Consider the following 13538-nt stretch of genomic DNA (forward strand, 5'->3'; position numbering starts at 1 on the left):
ATAGCTGTAATCGTGATAGAGCACAGAGGAACTCGTTTCTCCTGTCGTCGTGTTGAAACACGCTTCCTAACGCACAACAAAATCCCATAAAACTTCCGGCTGCTGGTCTGCATCCTTGGAGCATCCCGGCCGGCTCCTGCTCCCGCGGGGAGCCGTCCAGCACCCAAAACCCGACGGTGCCGGGAGGGGACGGGGAGCACTGAGTCACTGCCACCACCTCCTCGGTGTCCCAATTCCCCAGCCCTGCTCTGAGTCACGCAGCCCGCGCCACCCCGGCGGGGACCCGGCGGCGTTTTCCCACCCTCCGCGTGGGTCGGGTTCCCAAATCCGGGGGGCAGGGGGTGAGCAGAGCCAGCTCTGTGCTGGGCGACAGCGGGAAGGGACATTGGAAGTGCCCCCAGCTCTGGCACCCAGCCCGCGCCTCCCACCGGGACACGGTGCTGTGCTGGGGACAGGGCCGTGACTGTCACCGGGGCACCACCACGGGGACAGCAGCTTTGTGTCACGCCTGATGCCCCCCTCGCTGCGCCGGGAGGGAAGTGAAGCCCCCGGGGAGCCGCCGAACCGGCCCCTCCAGCCCCTCCAGCCGGGTTAAATCTGGCGCCACATTTGCATGGCAGCGAGTCGGCACCTGGCAGCGAAATCCTCGGGGGATCGAGGACACGAGGAGCTGCTGGCAATCGTCACACGCTGGCGACAGGAAAGTCCCAGCAGACGATTGTTTTTAGAAGAATCTACTTCCAACCCGCGGGGCTGCGGCGATGGTGGCATGGAGGCGACAGCCCTGGGCTCGAAGTGGTGCTCCATGGCCACGGAGGATGCTCCAGGTGGGAGGTGACGCTCCTCAATCTCAAACATCACCCAGGTGCTCCTCACCTCTTGAGGATTCCCTCACCCACAGCAGCTCCCTGTTCCCCCCCCTCTGCTCACTGGACTGCCCTAAGCAAGGCTGGGAGCGGGGCTGGGGCTCATCCTGCTCCCCCAGTTCCCCCAGTTCCAGCCCCATTGCTGCTCCCCTGGGCACTGGGGGACACCGTGGGGCTAGGGGGGGGGTATGAGGGGGGGTCTTGTCCTCCCTCAGCCCCGTTTCCCACAGCTGTGGCTTTGTGCCGGGGCTCCCCCTTGTTGCTCCCCGGGGCCGGGCAGGGTCACGCCTACCTCCCCCCCACCCTGCCCCCCAAGCGGAGAAAGTTAGTCAAATCTGCAGAAACCGCAGAGGGGGGAGGCAGCGACACTGTCACCACTTTGATGTCACCCCTGCACGTCCCACAGGTGCTGCCATCACTCCGGGGCCACGGTCCCACCGCTGCTTTGCCACTAACTCGTGCGAAAAGGGGGGATAATGCAAAAATATTTCCTTCCCCACCTCCATCCTGTCCCCACGGTCCCGGAGAGGCCACGTGGGAGGCACACGGAGCTGCAGCCGCTTCCATCCAGCCTCACCTGAGGCTGGGGGTCCCTCCAGGGCTCCGAGGGCTGCTCCAGGGAGTGCAGGGGGAGCCAGGAAGGTTTCTGAGCAGCGGGACTGATTCATGCCGGGCCTCCTGTGGTTTCCCCCTGCTCTCACCTCTCGGTGCTGTCACGCCAAGCACCCACACACCAGTACCCAGGGTGAACCCACCCTGCTGTCACCCACAGAGAGCTGGAAGGGGGGAGCCCCTGGGGCAGCGTGAGCTGCTGGGCACCCTTGCACCCACCCTGCACCCCAAATGCCTCCCCTGTGCCCCTCTGAACACACTACACACCCCTGTCACTCTGCTCTCCATCCTCCCAACAGCTCCTGCACCCCCTGTGTCACCCCAGTGCCCCAGACAGGGGTGACACAGAGCCCCCCACCATGGGACATTCCCGACCCCACAGCAGTGCTGGAGGAAGGAGGATGCAGCACCAGGGGGTGACAGGGTGAGGTCCCCTGGGTGTCACATGCCCGGGGGTCAGAGGCACAGGTGCCCCCGGGGGAGCAGGAGGCAGGCAGGGGGCAGCTGCCAGCCCTTCCCAGCCCCGTCACGGCCGCTGCACTCCCGGAGGAAGCTGCTCTGCATTGCTCACCCGGCGCTGGATATAAATACCCTCCCCATTTTAATGTGGCAGCTATTTCAAGCCGGGAACGGGAAGCGAAACCCTGCATGAGTCCTGCCCCTTTACCCCCGGGATGGGCTGGGCAGTGCCCAGGAGCCACAAGGGTTTATTTGAAGCCCAGGAGCCGCGCGCCCGCCTTGACCTTCTGTGCCTTCCAGCGGAGCAGGCGGATGGCGCGGAGGCCGAAGCGCAGCACGGCGTCGTACTTGAACACCAGCTGGTAGAAGGCGTCGGTGATGAGGGCGCCGCTGGGGTCGGCGTGTTTGAGGGCAGCCATGGGCGTGTACGCCACGTTGGTCTGGTGCCGGAACGGCGGCCGGGCCGCCTCGATCACCCGCAGGGTGTGCTGCACGTGGGCATGGGATTGTCCCCTTCCTGTCCCCACAGCCCCAGCCCAGCCCACCACCACTGCCATCCCACCTCTGTCCCCTCTGAACCCTGTCTGCATCCTATCTCCATCTGCACCTCTATCCGCATTCACATTTCCATCCCCTCCCTTCCCATTCTCCTCCTATCCCCATTCCCATCCCATCTCTTTCTCGTTCACTTCCTATCCCCAAGCCCTTGCCATCCTATCTCTAATCCATCCCACCTCACCCCATCACCATTCCTATCCCATCCCCAACTCCTTCCCATTCTATCCCTATCTTTATCCTATCCCACCCCATCCCTTCCTACCCCTATCTCCACCCCTTCTCATTCCCATTCCATTTCCTCCCACCGCCATCCTCAGTTCCTTCCCATATTATTCCCATCCACATTCCCATCCCACCACCATTCCTATTCCCATTCCCAGCCAGGCTCAGCCCCATCAGGATGGAGCTGTCCGGGCGTCAGCTGCCCCACTTCTGGCTGGGCATTGCTGTTCCTTGTCAGGGCTAATTAACACCTGTGTCCAGCCCAGCCCCAACCCACTGGGACCCCCTGCGCGCCTGTCACCTCTGCGATGTCCTCGGGGGTTTGGCCCAGGCTGGTGAAGACATCCCTGGAGTTCCTCAGGTAGAGCTTGGTGAAGATTTCGGCTGTCTCGGGGTCTGTCCGTGAGTAGTCGGCGCGTTCGGCTTCCTCGTACAACTTCGTCTCGAATTCCGTCATCACCGGCCCCGGCTCCACCAGGCTGATCCTGCCCAGGGATGGGGCACTGGGCACTGGGCACCCCCGGACCCCTGCCCCCAGGGCCGGCAGGGCCACCTGCCCCCACACTCACGCCACGTTGAAGCGCAGCGCCTGCACCACCAGGCTCTCGCAGAAACCCTCCACGGCGAACTTGGAGGCCGAGTAGATGTCATTGAAGACGATGCCTGCATGGTTGGGGAGCTCCAGTCAGGGCTGGGTGGGGCTGGTCCCCCCAGGACACCCCATTTTCCCCTACCCTGCAGGCCCATGATGCTGCTGATGACGACGATGTGGCCCCCGCGGCGCCGCTTCATGTCGGGCAGCACCTCCTTGACCAGGCGGACGAGGCCGAAGAAGTTGGTGTCCATGAGGCTCTGCATGGCTGCCAGGCTCTGGCACTCCAGGGGTCCCGCCATGCCCACCCCGGCATTGCTGACTGTGGGGCAGGGGGCATCAGTGGGGTGTGCCCTGGGCAGGGGATCCCACACCCTGGGCATGGGGGGGTCCTTGCTTCTCGGAGTGTCCCCAGCATGGGATGTCCTGGGTGTGGAGGGTCCCTGGTGCAGGGTGACTCTGGTGTAGAGAGTCACTTGTGTGTGGGGTCAGGGGGTCCCTTGTGCATGAGGGACCCCTAGCACAGTGCTTGGAGTGTCCCCAGAACGGGATGTCCCAAGTTTGGAGGGTCCCTGGTAGAGGGAATGTCCCAGCACAGAGGGTCCCTGGTGCGGGGGGTCCCTGGCACGGACAGTCCCCGCTGCACGGGGTCAGGGCCATGAGGTGTCCCTGGCACGGAGGGAGCACAAATGGTCCCCGGCACGGAACAAGGGGTCCCCACCATGGAGGGTGCCGGCTGGGACGGGAATCCCGGGGCTCACCCAGGATATCGACGTGGCGCCCGGGGATGCTGTCGAGGCAGGCGCGGATGGAGCTCTCATCACACACGTCCAGCTGTTTGATCTCCAGCGTCCGGCCCAGCGCCGGCCCCGCCGCCGCCGCCAGCGCTCCGCTCCTGCCCGTGTTCCTCATGGTGGCGATGACTGCGGGCACAGGCGGCTCAGCCCCCGCGGGCTCTCCCCGGGGGCTGGGGGGGTCCCTCCGCCCCGCTCACCTCGGAAGCGGCGCTGTTTGTCCCTCGCCAGCCGCACGGCCAGCGCCAGCCCGATGCCCGAGGAGCAGCCGGTGATCAGCACCGTCTTGGGAGCCATGGCACGGCCTCCTCCACCCGCGTCCCAGCCCCCCGCATTTATAGCAGCTGCCCCGGCCCCAGCCCCCCCAAATCCGGGCCCTTAATCCCCCCTGGATAATCCCCCCCTCCCGGGGATTTGCGGCGGCCGCGTGGCTGAGCCGCACGTGGTGCCCGGGGAGCACAGAGAGGCCTTTGTGTGGGACCCGGGGCACCCTGGGGACACAGCGGGACGTGGGGACACTGCCAGGCGTGGGGACGCTGTGGGAGATGGGGACGTTGCCAGCCGTGTGCCACCGGCTCCGGGGATGGCAAGGAACGAGGCGGGAGCTCTGCAAAAATAACCTTTATTTTCACTGGTATAAAACACGTCCCAGTTCAACTGGCCTCGTGGAGACGTGGGGGACACGGTGATGGGTGCCCCCCGCACCCCCACACCCCGGGACCCCGCTCCTGGGGACCCCAAAACCCCCCTGGTGTGGGGGCAAGGAGTGCCAGGCCCCTGCAGGGACACTCGGGGCTGGTGCTGCAGGGCAGAGGGGAGAAAGTGCTTGAGTGTGGGGGTCCTGGCAGTGGGCTGTGCCACGCTGGCAGTGTCAGCCTGTGCCAAATCATCCTGGTGGTGCTGGGCTGTGCTGAGCTGTGCCATGCTGGCGGTGCCAGGCTGTGCCAAACCAACCAACTGTGCCAGACTGTGCCAAACTGTGCCATGCTGGTGGTGCTGGACTTTGTCAAACCATCCCACTGGTGCCAAGCTGTGCCAGCAGTGCCAGGCTGTGCTGAGCTGTGCCATGTCAGTGGTGCCCAGCTGTGCCAAACTGTGCTGGTGGTGCTGGGCTGTGCCAAGCCGTGCCATATCAGCAGGGCCAGTCTGTGCCAAACAATCCCAGTGGTGCCAGGCTGTTCTGTGCTGGGCTGTATCAAGCCATGCTACATCAGCAGTGAGACTGAGCCAGCAGTGCCAGACTGTGCCAAACCACGCTGGCAGGGCCAGACCGAGCCAAACCCCGCCATGCTGGTGGTGCCAGGCTGTGCCAAGCCCCCCCAGAGGCTCAGAGGGCCACGCAGGTGCAGTAGTGCCGCAGCTTGCAGGGCAGGATGCCGCGGTTGATCTGGTGGAACTCCACCAGCTGGATGAGGTCGGCGAAGCGCGTCTGCCCGTCGTCCATGGTGAAGTAGAGCCGCCCCTCCTCCTCGCTCTGCCGGGGGGGCTGCAGGTCAGGACCCCTCTGCCCAGCCCCCCCAGGCCCCCCCAGCCCCAGGCTGGCACTCACCGGCAGGATGAGGTAGTGTTTGATGCGCTGCAGGTGGCACAGGGACAGCACGAAGCCCTTGGGGTTCCGCTGGCTCTCCCGCACCAGGAAGACCCTGTGAGCCCCAGAGGTGTCAAAGCTGGCCCCAGGTCTCCTCTGCCCTCCCAGTGTCCCCTCTGCCCTCCCAGTGTCAGCCATTGTTGCCACATTTCTCTTGACAGAGAAAAGCAAGGCACAATTCTTCCCAAGGATTTCTGAGATTCACATTCTCTGAATCTCAGAGAAAGAGAAAACACAATTTTTATCACTTACTGTGCCTGTGTTTGTGCCAAAGTAGGATGCAATATGGAGATTGTTTACCCACAGTGAGAATGTTTTGTTTCCTTGCCCTGTCAGGGCCAGGTGTGTGTGTGTGTGTCAGGAGTGTGGCTGACAGTCACGAGATTCAGTGCAGTGTGAGCAGTTGTGTGCAGAGTGAGTGCTTGGCAGATTCAGTTTAGATGAAATGCATATAGCATAGTACAATAAAGTAATTAATTCGCCTTCTGATATCCGTGGAGTCAGGTGCATCATTCTCTCCCCTTCATTGGAGTCGCCTTTGATTAACAATAACCCATGGGGTCCCACAAACCCCCTGTGAAGTCCTGGGAGTAGCCCAGTACCCCCTGGCACCCCTGGGAGTCTCTGCACCCCCAGGAGCCTGAGCATCCCCCAAACCCTGCAACAACCTGGGATCACTCACCCCCACCCCCACATATATCCTTTATCCCCCCAGGAGCTGCAAGACCCTGTAAGCCCCATTCTCCTGAACCTCCCTGGAGTTCCATGTCCCCCCCAGGAGCCCCAGGGACCCCAAACCCCCAGCCCAGGGTCCCGTACCCGTCCACCAAGCCCTGCCGGCCGATGAGCTGCTGGGTGTCCTCCCGGGAGATTCGCCCGTGGAACCAGGGCTGGGTGCGGTGGATGGCTGTGGGGAGAGGGGTGTCACACCCGGGGGGACCCCCTGCCCGGGACAGGGACCCCCAGTGGGCACTGAGCCCACGTCTCACCGGCGCTGAGCGGGGAGCTGTGGCAGGCTGCGGGCAGGCTGTACCGGTGCGTCGTCTTCTTCTGGGCACACAAAGAAAGGAGGGGGGACATTGGCGTGGGCTCAGGGGGGCTCCCCCTGACTCCTCAGCCTCCCCACTCACCCTCCAGGCCTGGGCTTCCTCCAGGGCCGCACTCAGCACCTCACTGGGGTTCTCAATCACCCGGCCCGTGCACCCTGAGAAGTCCATGGCCACCAGTGCATTGTCTGAGACGCTTCGCTGTGGGGGACAGGGGCGTCACCAGAGGGTCCCCAGGGGCTGCAGGGGGCAGGGGACACTCACCAGGGCCTGCAGGGCACACTCACCAGGGCCTTCTGGGGACAGGGGACACTCACCAGGGGTGTGGAGGACAGGAGACACTCACCAGGGGCTTCTGGGGACAGGGGACACTCACCAGGGGTGTGGGGGCAGAGGACATTCACCAGGGGTGTGGGGGACAGGAGACACTCACCAGGGGCTGCAGGGAGCAGGGGACACTCACCAGGGGCTGTGGGGGACAGGGGACACTCACCAGGACTGTGGGGGGCAGGGGACATTCACCAGGGGTGTGGGGGACACTCACCAGGGGCTTCTGGGGACAGGGGACACTCACCAGGGGCTTCAAGGGGCGGGGGACACTCACCAGGGGATGCTGGGGACAGGGGACACTCACCAGGGGACACTCACCAGGGGACACTCACCAGGGGTGTGGGGGACACTCACCAGGGGCTTCTGGGGACAGGGGACACTCACCAGGGGCTTCAAGGGGCAGGGGACACTCACCAGGGGATGCTGGGGACAGGGGACACTCACCAGGGGCGTGGGGCCGATCCAGGGGGGTTGGCTCAGTCGTGCCTGTGCTTGCTGGTAGTTACGGTAGAGCTGCATCCCGTACTGGGGGAGCAGCTCTGTCAGCTGGGGGGGCCCTGCTGCGGGGTGGGGGAGCACCCAGGGACACCCAGGGACATCCAGAGCCCCCCAGGGCAGGGGTGGGAGCCTCTGCATCCACTCCACGTGGGCACAGGGACACCCATCCTGTAACATTTTCACTAGGATGGGGTCACCCCTCCAGCACCCCTCTAGAAGCCTCCACATTCCCATCCTTGTTGCTCTCCAGCATCCCCCAAGCATTCCCCATCATCCCTCCAGCACTGTCAGATTGAGCCCTTTTCTGACCCAGAGCTGGGGTAACTGAGAGGTGTTTTAAAAACTTTTATTCCATTTTCAGTCTCGTGTGAAGGGTGAGAAAACACAGATGTTATAATTCACACTATCCAATCAGAAGCCAACTATTTCCTAATTACAATACACTCTAAGTGTTTTTTGCCTATCAGCTTTTGCCACACCATGCTGTAAATGCCTTAAAGCCAACCATCTAAAATTATTCCTCTTGGCTCCTACTGGAATGCATCTTTCCTAGTTCTATTTCTCCAAAGTATTTGGTCTTATTTGCAAGGCCACCTTTTGAAACTTTTTTCCTCGTTCTGTTTATCTCCCAACAATCTCGGTCCTAGTCTATGACATTTCTAAATCAGCATTTCTTATCTCCAGCTTTGCATACGGATGCACACCGTGTGAGCCTTCTGCCACATCACCACCCCAGTATTCCATCAGAATGCCCCCATTATCCCTCCAAAATCCCTCTGCCACCATCCCAGCCGGCAGGGGGCCGGCAGCACCGCCCGGGGCTCACCTTGAAGAGCCGGAACGCGGCCATCCAGCAGCTGCGGCTCTGCTCATCTTCGCTGCAGAGCAGCTTCAGACCCTTCACTCCGCTCCGCACCTTGTGGGGCTGCGGGAGAGGCCGGAGCCGTCACGGGGCAGCCCCGGCTGGCTCTCAGGGGACAGGGGGAGGCGCAGGGAATGAGCCAGCCCCAGGCAGGGACATCCCCACCTTGATGCAGAAGCCGAACTCAGTGGGCGTCCCGTAGAGCTTCTTGCCCTGCGTCACGTAGTAGATGTTGGACTCGGTGAGGTCAGCGAAGTACTGGAGGTGCCGGGGGTCCTGGGGGGTGGGGGGGTGTCAGGGCTGGCCCTGCTGCCCCCCCCGGCCATGCCCCCTCCCCCAGGACCCCCCGGCCTCACCTTGGAGGTGCCCTTGGTGGAGTAGTAGAGCCCCGAGCGGCGCAGGGAGAAGTGGAAACGCTTCCAGACCTTGCGCCCGGCCTCCCGCAGGTGCAGGAAACCCTGGACCTCAGGGCAGCTCCCAGAGTTGAGGAAATTCTGGGGAGGACACGAGGGCTGAGGGGCACGGCGGGGTCCCTGGGGCACGGCAGGGTGCCCAGGGCACGGCTGGGCACGGTGCCCCGTACCTGGATGAGCTCGGAGTGTGCCATGCTCTTGTTGGCCTCCAGGCAGCTGGACACCATCACCTCGGGGAACAGCAGCTGCTGGGGGACAGAGGCTCAGCAGAGACCCCCTGGGGTGCCCGGGGTGCCCAAGGGGGGGTCCAGAGGGTGCCCACCTACCGCGTTGCTCTTGAAGAGCTCGTACTTGGCGAAGTTCTTGCGGAACACGAAGCGGCTGTCGGCACCCGGGGCCCAGGAGCTCTGCACCTCCACCACGGACTCGTGGTCCTCCAGGCAGCGCTCTGGGGGGCACAGGGGGTCAGCAGGGTGGTGGGGGGTCCCAGGGGGTCAGCAGGGTGGTGGGGGGTCCCAGGGGGTCAGCAGGGTGGTGGGGGGTCACAGGGATTGAGCCCTTTTCCAACCCAGAGAGGGGTAACTGGGAGGTGTTTTAAAAACTTTTATTCCATTTTCAGTCTCGTGTGAAGGGTGAGATAACACAGATGTTATAATTCACACCATCACAATCAGAAGCCAATTAATTCCTAATTACAATACACTCTAAGTGTTTTTTGGCCTATCAGTTTTGCCACACCATGCTGTAAATGCCTTAAAGCCAACCATCTAAAATTATTCCTCGTGGTTCCTACTACAATGCATCTTTCATAGTTCTATTTCTCCAAAGTATCTGGTCTTATTTGCAAGGCCACCTTCTGAAACTTTTTTCCTAATTCCATTTCCCCCCCAACAATGTCTGTCCTATCCCACGGCATTTCTAAGTAATTTCTAAGTGCCCCACTGTGCCCCCAGGTGTCACAGACACATTTTATGAAAAATCCTTTCGTTAGGATTTTTTCTCCTGAGAAGCTGAAAGGCCTCAAAAATGAAATGTAAACAAGAATTATCTGTGGGATGCAACAGGTGCATCTTTGATTGGCCTCATGTGGTTGTTTTTAATTAATGGCCAATCCCAGTCCAGCTGTCTCAGACTCTCTGGTCAGCCACAAGATTTTATTATCATTCCTTCCAATTCCTTTCAAGCCTTCTGATGAAATCCTTTCTTCTATTCTCTTAGTATACTTTCAATATATCATTTTCTTTTAATAGAATATATATCACAAAATAATAAATCAAGCCTGCTGAAACATGGAGTCAAGATTCTCATCTCTCCCCTCCTCCTGACCCCTGAGAACACCCCCACACCCAGGGCTGCTCACCCAGTGCCAGGTGCTGGTGCAGCTCCACCAGGGCCCAGCTGTGGTCCTGCAGTGCCCGTGTCCTGCGCACCAGGCTCTCGCAGAGCTGCCGCGCCGTGGTGGCCGCCGAGGCCTCCAGAGAGCGGCAGGCGCCGTCCTCACCGAACACCTTCACCACCTGGGAGGGGGCACCGGGGCTGTCAGGGCCCCCCCGGCACCAGGGGACCCTGCAGGACCACAGGTGAGCTCATCCCACCCACCTCCTGCTCACCAGCTCGTGTGGGAGGTGGTTCCTGTCTTAGGGATGGGATTCTCCCTTCCCAGCCCCTTGACTCTTGCAGGAGGTGATTCCTATCCCAGGGATGGGATCCCTCTTTCCCAGCCCCCTGACTCATTTGGGAGGTGGTTCCTCTCTCAAGGATGGGTTCCCTTCTTCCCAAAGTCTTGAATCCTGCAGGAGGTGGTTCCTCTCCCAGGGATGGAATCCTCCCTTCCCAGCCCCTTGATCTATCTGGGAGGTGGTTCCTGTCCCAGGGATGGAATCCCCCCTTCCCAGCCCCTTGATTCATGCAGGAGGTGGTTCCTGTCCCAGGGATGGAATCCCCCCTTCCCAGATCCTTGATTCATTTGGGAGGCTGTTCCTTCCCCATCCCTTGGCCCCCTGGCTCAGGACCCCTGTAGGGGGGTCCCTCCCCAAAGGCTGAGACCCCTTCCCAGACCCTCACATGGGAGGAGGTTCCTGCCCCAGCACTGAGACCCTCCCCTCTCCCCAGCCCCTTGACTCACCTGGGGGGTGCCCCAAGAACCCCAGCCCCAGCCCATACAGGGGTCCCAGCCCCCTCCCCAGCCCATACAGGGATCCCATATCCCAGTCCCCCTGCCCAGCCCATAAAGGGGTCCCAGCCCCCAGCCCCCTCCCCAGCCCCAGCCCATAAAGGGGTCCCAGCCCCCAGCCCCCTCCCCAGCCCATACAGGGGTCCCAGACCCCAGCCCCCCTGCCCAGCCCCAGCCCCTGACTCACGTGGGAGGTGCCCTCGCGGGGGGGTCCCTGTCCCAGGGCCGGGCTGCTCAGGATGGGGGAATTGGAGGGGCTGCAGAGCTCGGGGAAGGGGTTGGGGATGCTGGGCAGCGACGACGCCCGCGGCTCCTCCTGTGGCGGCTGCCGGCTGCAGGCACGGGGGGAGGGTGAGCTCTATACCCCCCGTGAGCACCCCTGACCCCTTTTAACCTCCCCGACACCCCCCGGGCCTCACACCCACCTGCTGCCGTGGATGAAGAGGGGCTGGGAGCGCCGGACCTCGGGCGGCCCCTCGCCCCCATCCTGCTCAGCAGGACCCCCATCCTGCTCGGGGGGCTCCCAGAGGCTGCTCTGCTGAGCCCCCCCCTCCATGGCATTATCTGTGGGGGGAGACAGAGGGGGTCTGGCACCGTGTGTGGGTCCTTGTTCCCTCGAGGGGCCATGGCCAGGTGTGGGCAGCCCCCAGAGTACACCACGCCAGGCTCCAGGTGGGCTCCCACCCCTGGCACCCACCCAGGGGTGTTTTCCTGCCCAGAGAAGCAGGACTCCAGCCCTGGGTGGGATGCTGGGACACCAAGGGTGTCCCTGTCCCCTCAGTCCTGTCGGGGTGCTGGGGGCTGGAACACAACACTGATGGTGAGCACAGCCCCTTATGAGACCCCCAGAATTCCCTCACCAGCGCCGAGGGTCTGGGAGCCCCGGGAGATGCTGGGCTGAGCTTTGCCAGGCTGAGCTTTGCCAGGCCGAGCCCTGCCGGCGCCGAGGAGAGGAGGAAGCCGAGCGCGGCGGCGGCGGCTCAGCCCAAACACCTCCTCGGGTCCGGCCAAACCGGTCCCGGCAGCCGCTCCCAGCTCCACCTCACCGCCCTGGCATCCGGGCCCGGGCGGCCGCGCCGGGAGCCGGGGGCGAGGGAGCCGCCGTGGGAACCGCCGCCAGCCCCCCGGGCTGCCACTGCCCCCCCGTGTCCCCACCCACGCCCCGTGCCACCGTGCCCGGGCACCGGTCACGCCCGGACACCGGTACCGGCTCCGGACAGAGCCGGGGATGTGCCGGGGCCCCCCCAGCACGTGGCACACGTAACACACACGTGGCATCCACGGTGGCACTCGGTGGCACTCGGTGGCACTCGGTGGCGGCGGGCGCGGGAGCCGGCGGTGCCGGGACACCGGGCAGAGCCGCGTTAATCATTCGCCCGCTGCCCGTCCCTGTCGCCACCTCCCGCCACCTCTCGGGGTCCAAGTCCGTGGCTGGCAGGGCTGATGTCATCCCCATGCCGTGCCCCTGTCGCCATCCCTGCATCCCACCGGGGCCCCCTGCTCCATCCCTGTGCCAGCCCGGTGTCCCCTCCCTGGCTGTGCCCGGGGTGATCTGGGGACACCGGGACAGCCAGGGGGCAGGCAGGGTGATGCTGCTGGTGGGACACAGCAGGGGACATGGGGGGATGTGACAGACGGGGCCCTGGCAGAGGGACACCGCCCTGGCACCACCCCCGTGGCCTCAGGTCACCCCGGTGTGAGCCCTGTCCTGCTGGCAGTGGCAGGGTGGGGACACTCAGGGTGGGACAAACAGGGGACACAGCGCTTTGGACAAAGGGACAGGGGACATCGGGGTTAGGGGGTGGGGGCTGGAGGGGGCCAGGACCACCAGGGGACAAACAGGGGACACAGGGGACATTGGGGTTATGGGGTGGGACACTGGAGGGGGCCAGGACCACCAGGATGGGCCTGGGGGCCACCAGGGTTATGGAGCACGGGGTCCAGGGCCACCAGATTGAGGGTCCCAGGGCAACAGGGCTGAGGGACAGGATCCCAGAGCCACCAGGGTGAGGGACAGGATCCCAGGGTCACCAGGGCTGAGGAATGGAATCACAGGGTCACCAGGGGGAGGGGACAGGATCCCAGAGCCACCAGGGCTGAGGGAACAGGATCCGAGGGCCACCAGGGTGAGGGGACGGGATTCCAAGGCCACCAGGACAAGGGACAGCGTGCCAGGACCACCAGGATTAAGGAGCAGGATGCCAGCTGTGGGTGGGGGTCCCGAGACTGGGGGTACAGAGCTCCCCAGGGGCAGCAGAGGAGGCACGGCGGGATGGCAGAGGAGGAGGAAGAGCCGGGAAGAAGGCGGGAAGGAGGGACGGGAGGGGTGCGGGCGCAGCCAGAGCTCCGGGGTCGTTCCCGGCGGGATAGGACCAAGACCCCCGGGATGAGCAGCGATCTCCCCGGCCCCGGGAGCCCCCAGGCCGGCCCCGCTCCTACCTGCAGCTCCCGCCGCGTCCCGGCACCCTCCCGCCGGACCAGGGATTCCTGTTCTGCCCGGCTTTATCTACCTGCGCCAGCTCCCG

The 13538-nt window shown here is 63.5% G+C and overlaps 2 protein-coding genes across 3 annotated transcripts; both read right to left on the minus strand.

Annotated features, from left to right (window-relative positions):
* Positions 1–1996: 1996 nt before the first annotated feature.
* On the minus strand, positions 1997–4400 carry LOC132339362 (retinol dehydrogenase 8-like). The gene is made up of 6 exons (XM_059869574.1): positions 4304–4400; positions 4071–4232; positions 3452–3631; positions 3287–3380; positions 3019–3202; positions 1997–2425 (listed from the first exon to the last, which is right to left on the minus strand). Exons 1-6 carry the CDS (start codon positions 4398–4400, stop codon positions 2186–2188), a joined length of 957 nt encoding a protein of 318 aa, XP_059725557.1. The 3' UTR covers positions 1997–2185.
* A 309-nt stretch (positions 4401–4709) lies between these two features.
* Positions 4710–13530, minus strand: GRB7 (growth factor receptor bound protein 7). Of its 2 annotated transcripts, none has more exons than XM_059869572.1 (15): positions 13453–13530; positions 11439–11577; positions 11201–11345; positions 10201–10357; positions 9167–9288; positions 9011–9088; positions 8784–8921; positions 8593–8703; positions 8392–8490; positions 7512–7592; positions 6822–6938; positions 6681–6741; positions 6511–6598; positions 5653–5746; positions 4710–5577 (listed from the first exon to the last, which is right to left on the minus strand). In XM_059869572.1, exons 2-15 carry the CDS (start codon positions 11567–11569, stop codon positions 5431–5433), a joined length of 1569 nt encoding a protein of 522 aa, XP_059725555.1. In that variant the 5' UTR covers positions 11570–11577; positions 13453–13530; the 3' UTR covers positions 4710–5430. The 2 variants fall into 2 exon arrangements, with proteins under 2 accessions (XP_059725555.1, XP_059725554.1); XM_059869571.1 differs by lacking the exon at positions 13453–13530 and adding an exon at positions 11874–12049.
* Positions 13531–13538: the final 8 nt, after the last annotated feature.

Source organism: Haemorhous mexicanus, chromosome 28 (genome assembly GCF_027477595.1).
Source record: "Haemorhous mexicanus isolate bHaeMex1 chromosome 28, bHaeMex1.pri, whole genome shotgun sequence".
NCBI lineage: Eukaryota > Metazoa > Chordata > Aves > Passeriformes > Fringillidae > Haemorhous > Haemorhous mexicanus.

What these genes read in the sequence shown, in the direction of transcription:
- GRB7 (XM_059869572.1), bottom strand. Translation starts at nt 11,569, where the DNA reads ATGGAGGGGGGGGCTCAGCAGAGCAGCCTCTGGGAGCCCCCCGAGCAG. An exon ending in GCACCAGCACCTGGCACTGG is followed by an intron (nt 9,289 to 10,200) that starts GTGAGCAGCCCT and finishes TGTGCCCCCCAG; the next exon opens with AGCGCTGCCTGGAGGACCAC. An exon ending in GGATCGGCCCCACGCCCCTG is followed by an intron (nt 6,939 to 7,511) that starts GTGAGTGTCCCC and finishes TGTCCCCCACAG; the next exon opens with CGAAGCGTCTCAGACAATGC.
- LOC132339362 (XM_059869574.1), bottom strand. Translation starts at nt 4,400, where the DNA reads ATGGCTCCCAAGACGGTGCTGATCACCGGCTGCTCCTCGGGCATCGGG. An exon ending in GCGCCACGTCGATATCCTGG is followed by an intron (nt 3,632 to 4,070) that starts GTGAGCCCCGGG and finishes CCTGCCCCACAG; the next exon opens with TCAGCAATGCCGGGGTGGGC. An exon ending in CAGCATCATGGGCCTGCAGG is followed by an intron (nt 3,381 to 3,451) that starts GTAGGGGAAAAT and finishes CCAACCATGCAG; the next exon opens with GCATCGTCTTCAATGACATC.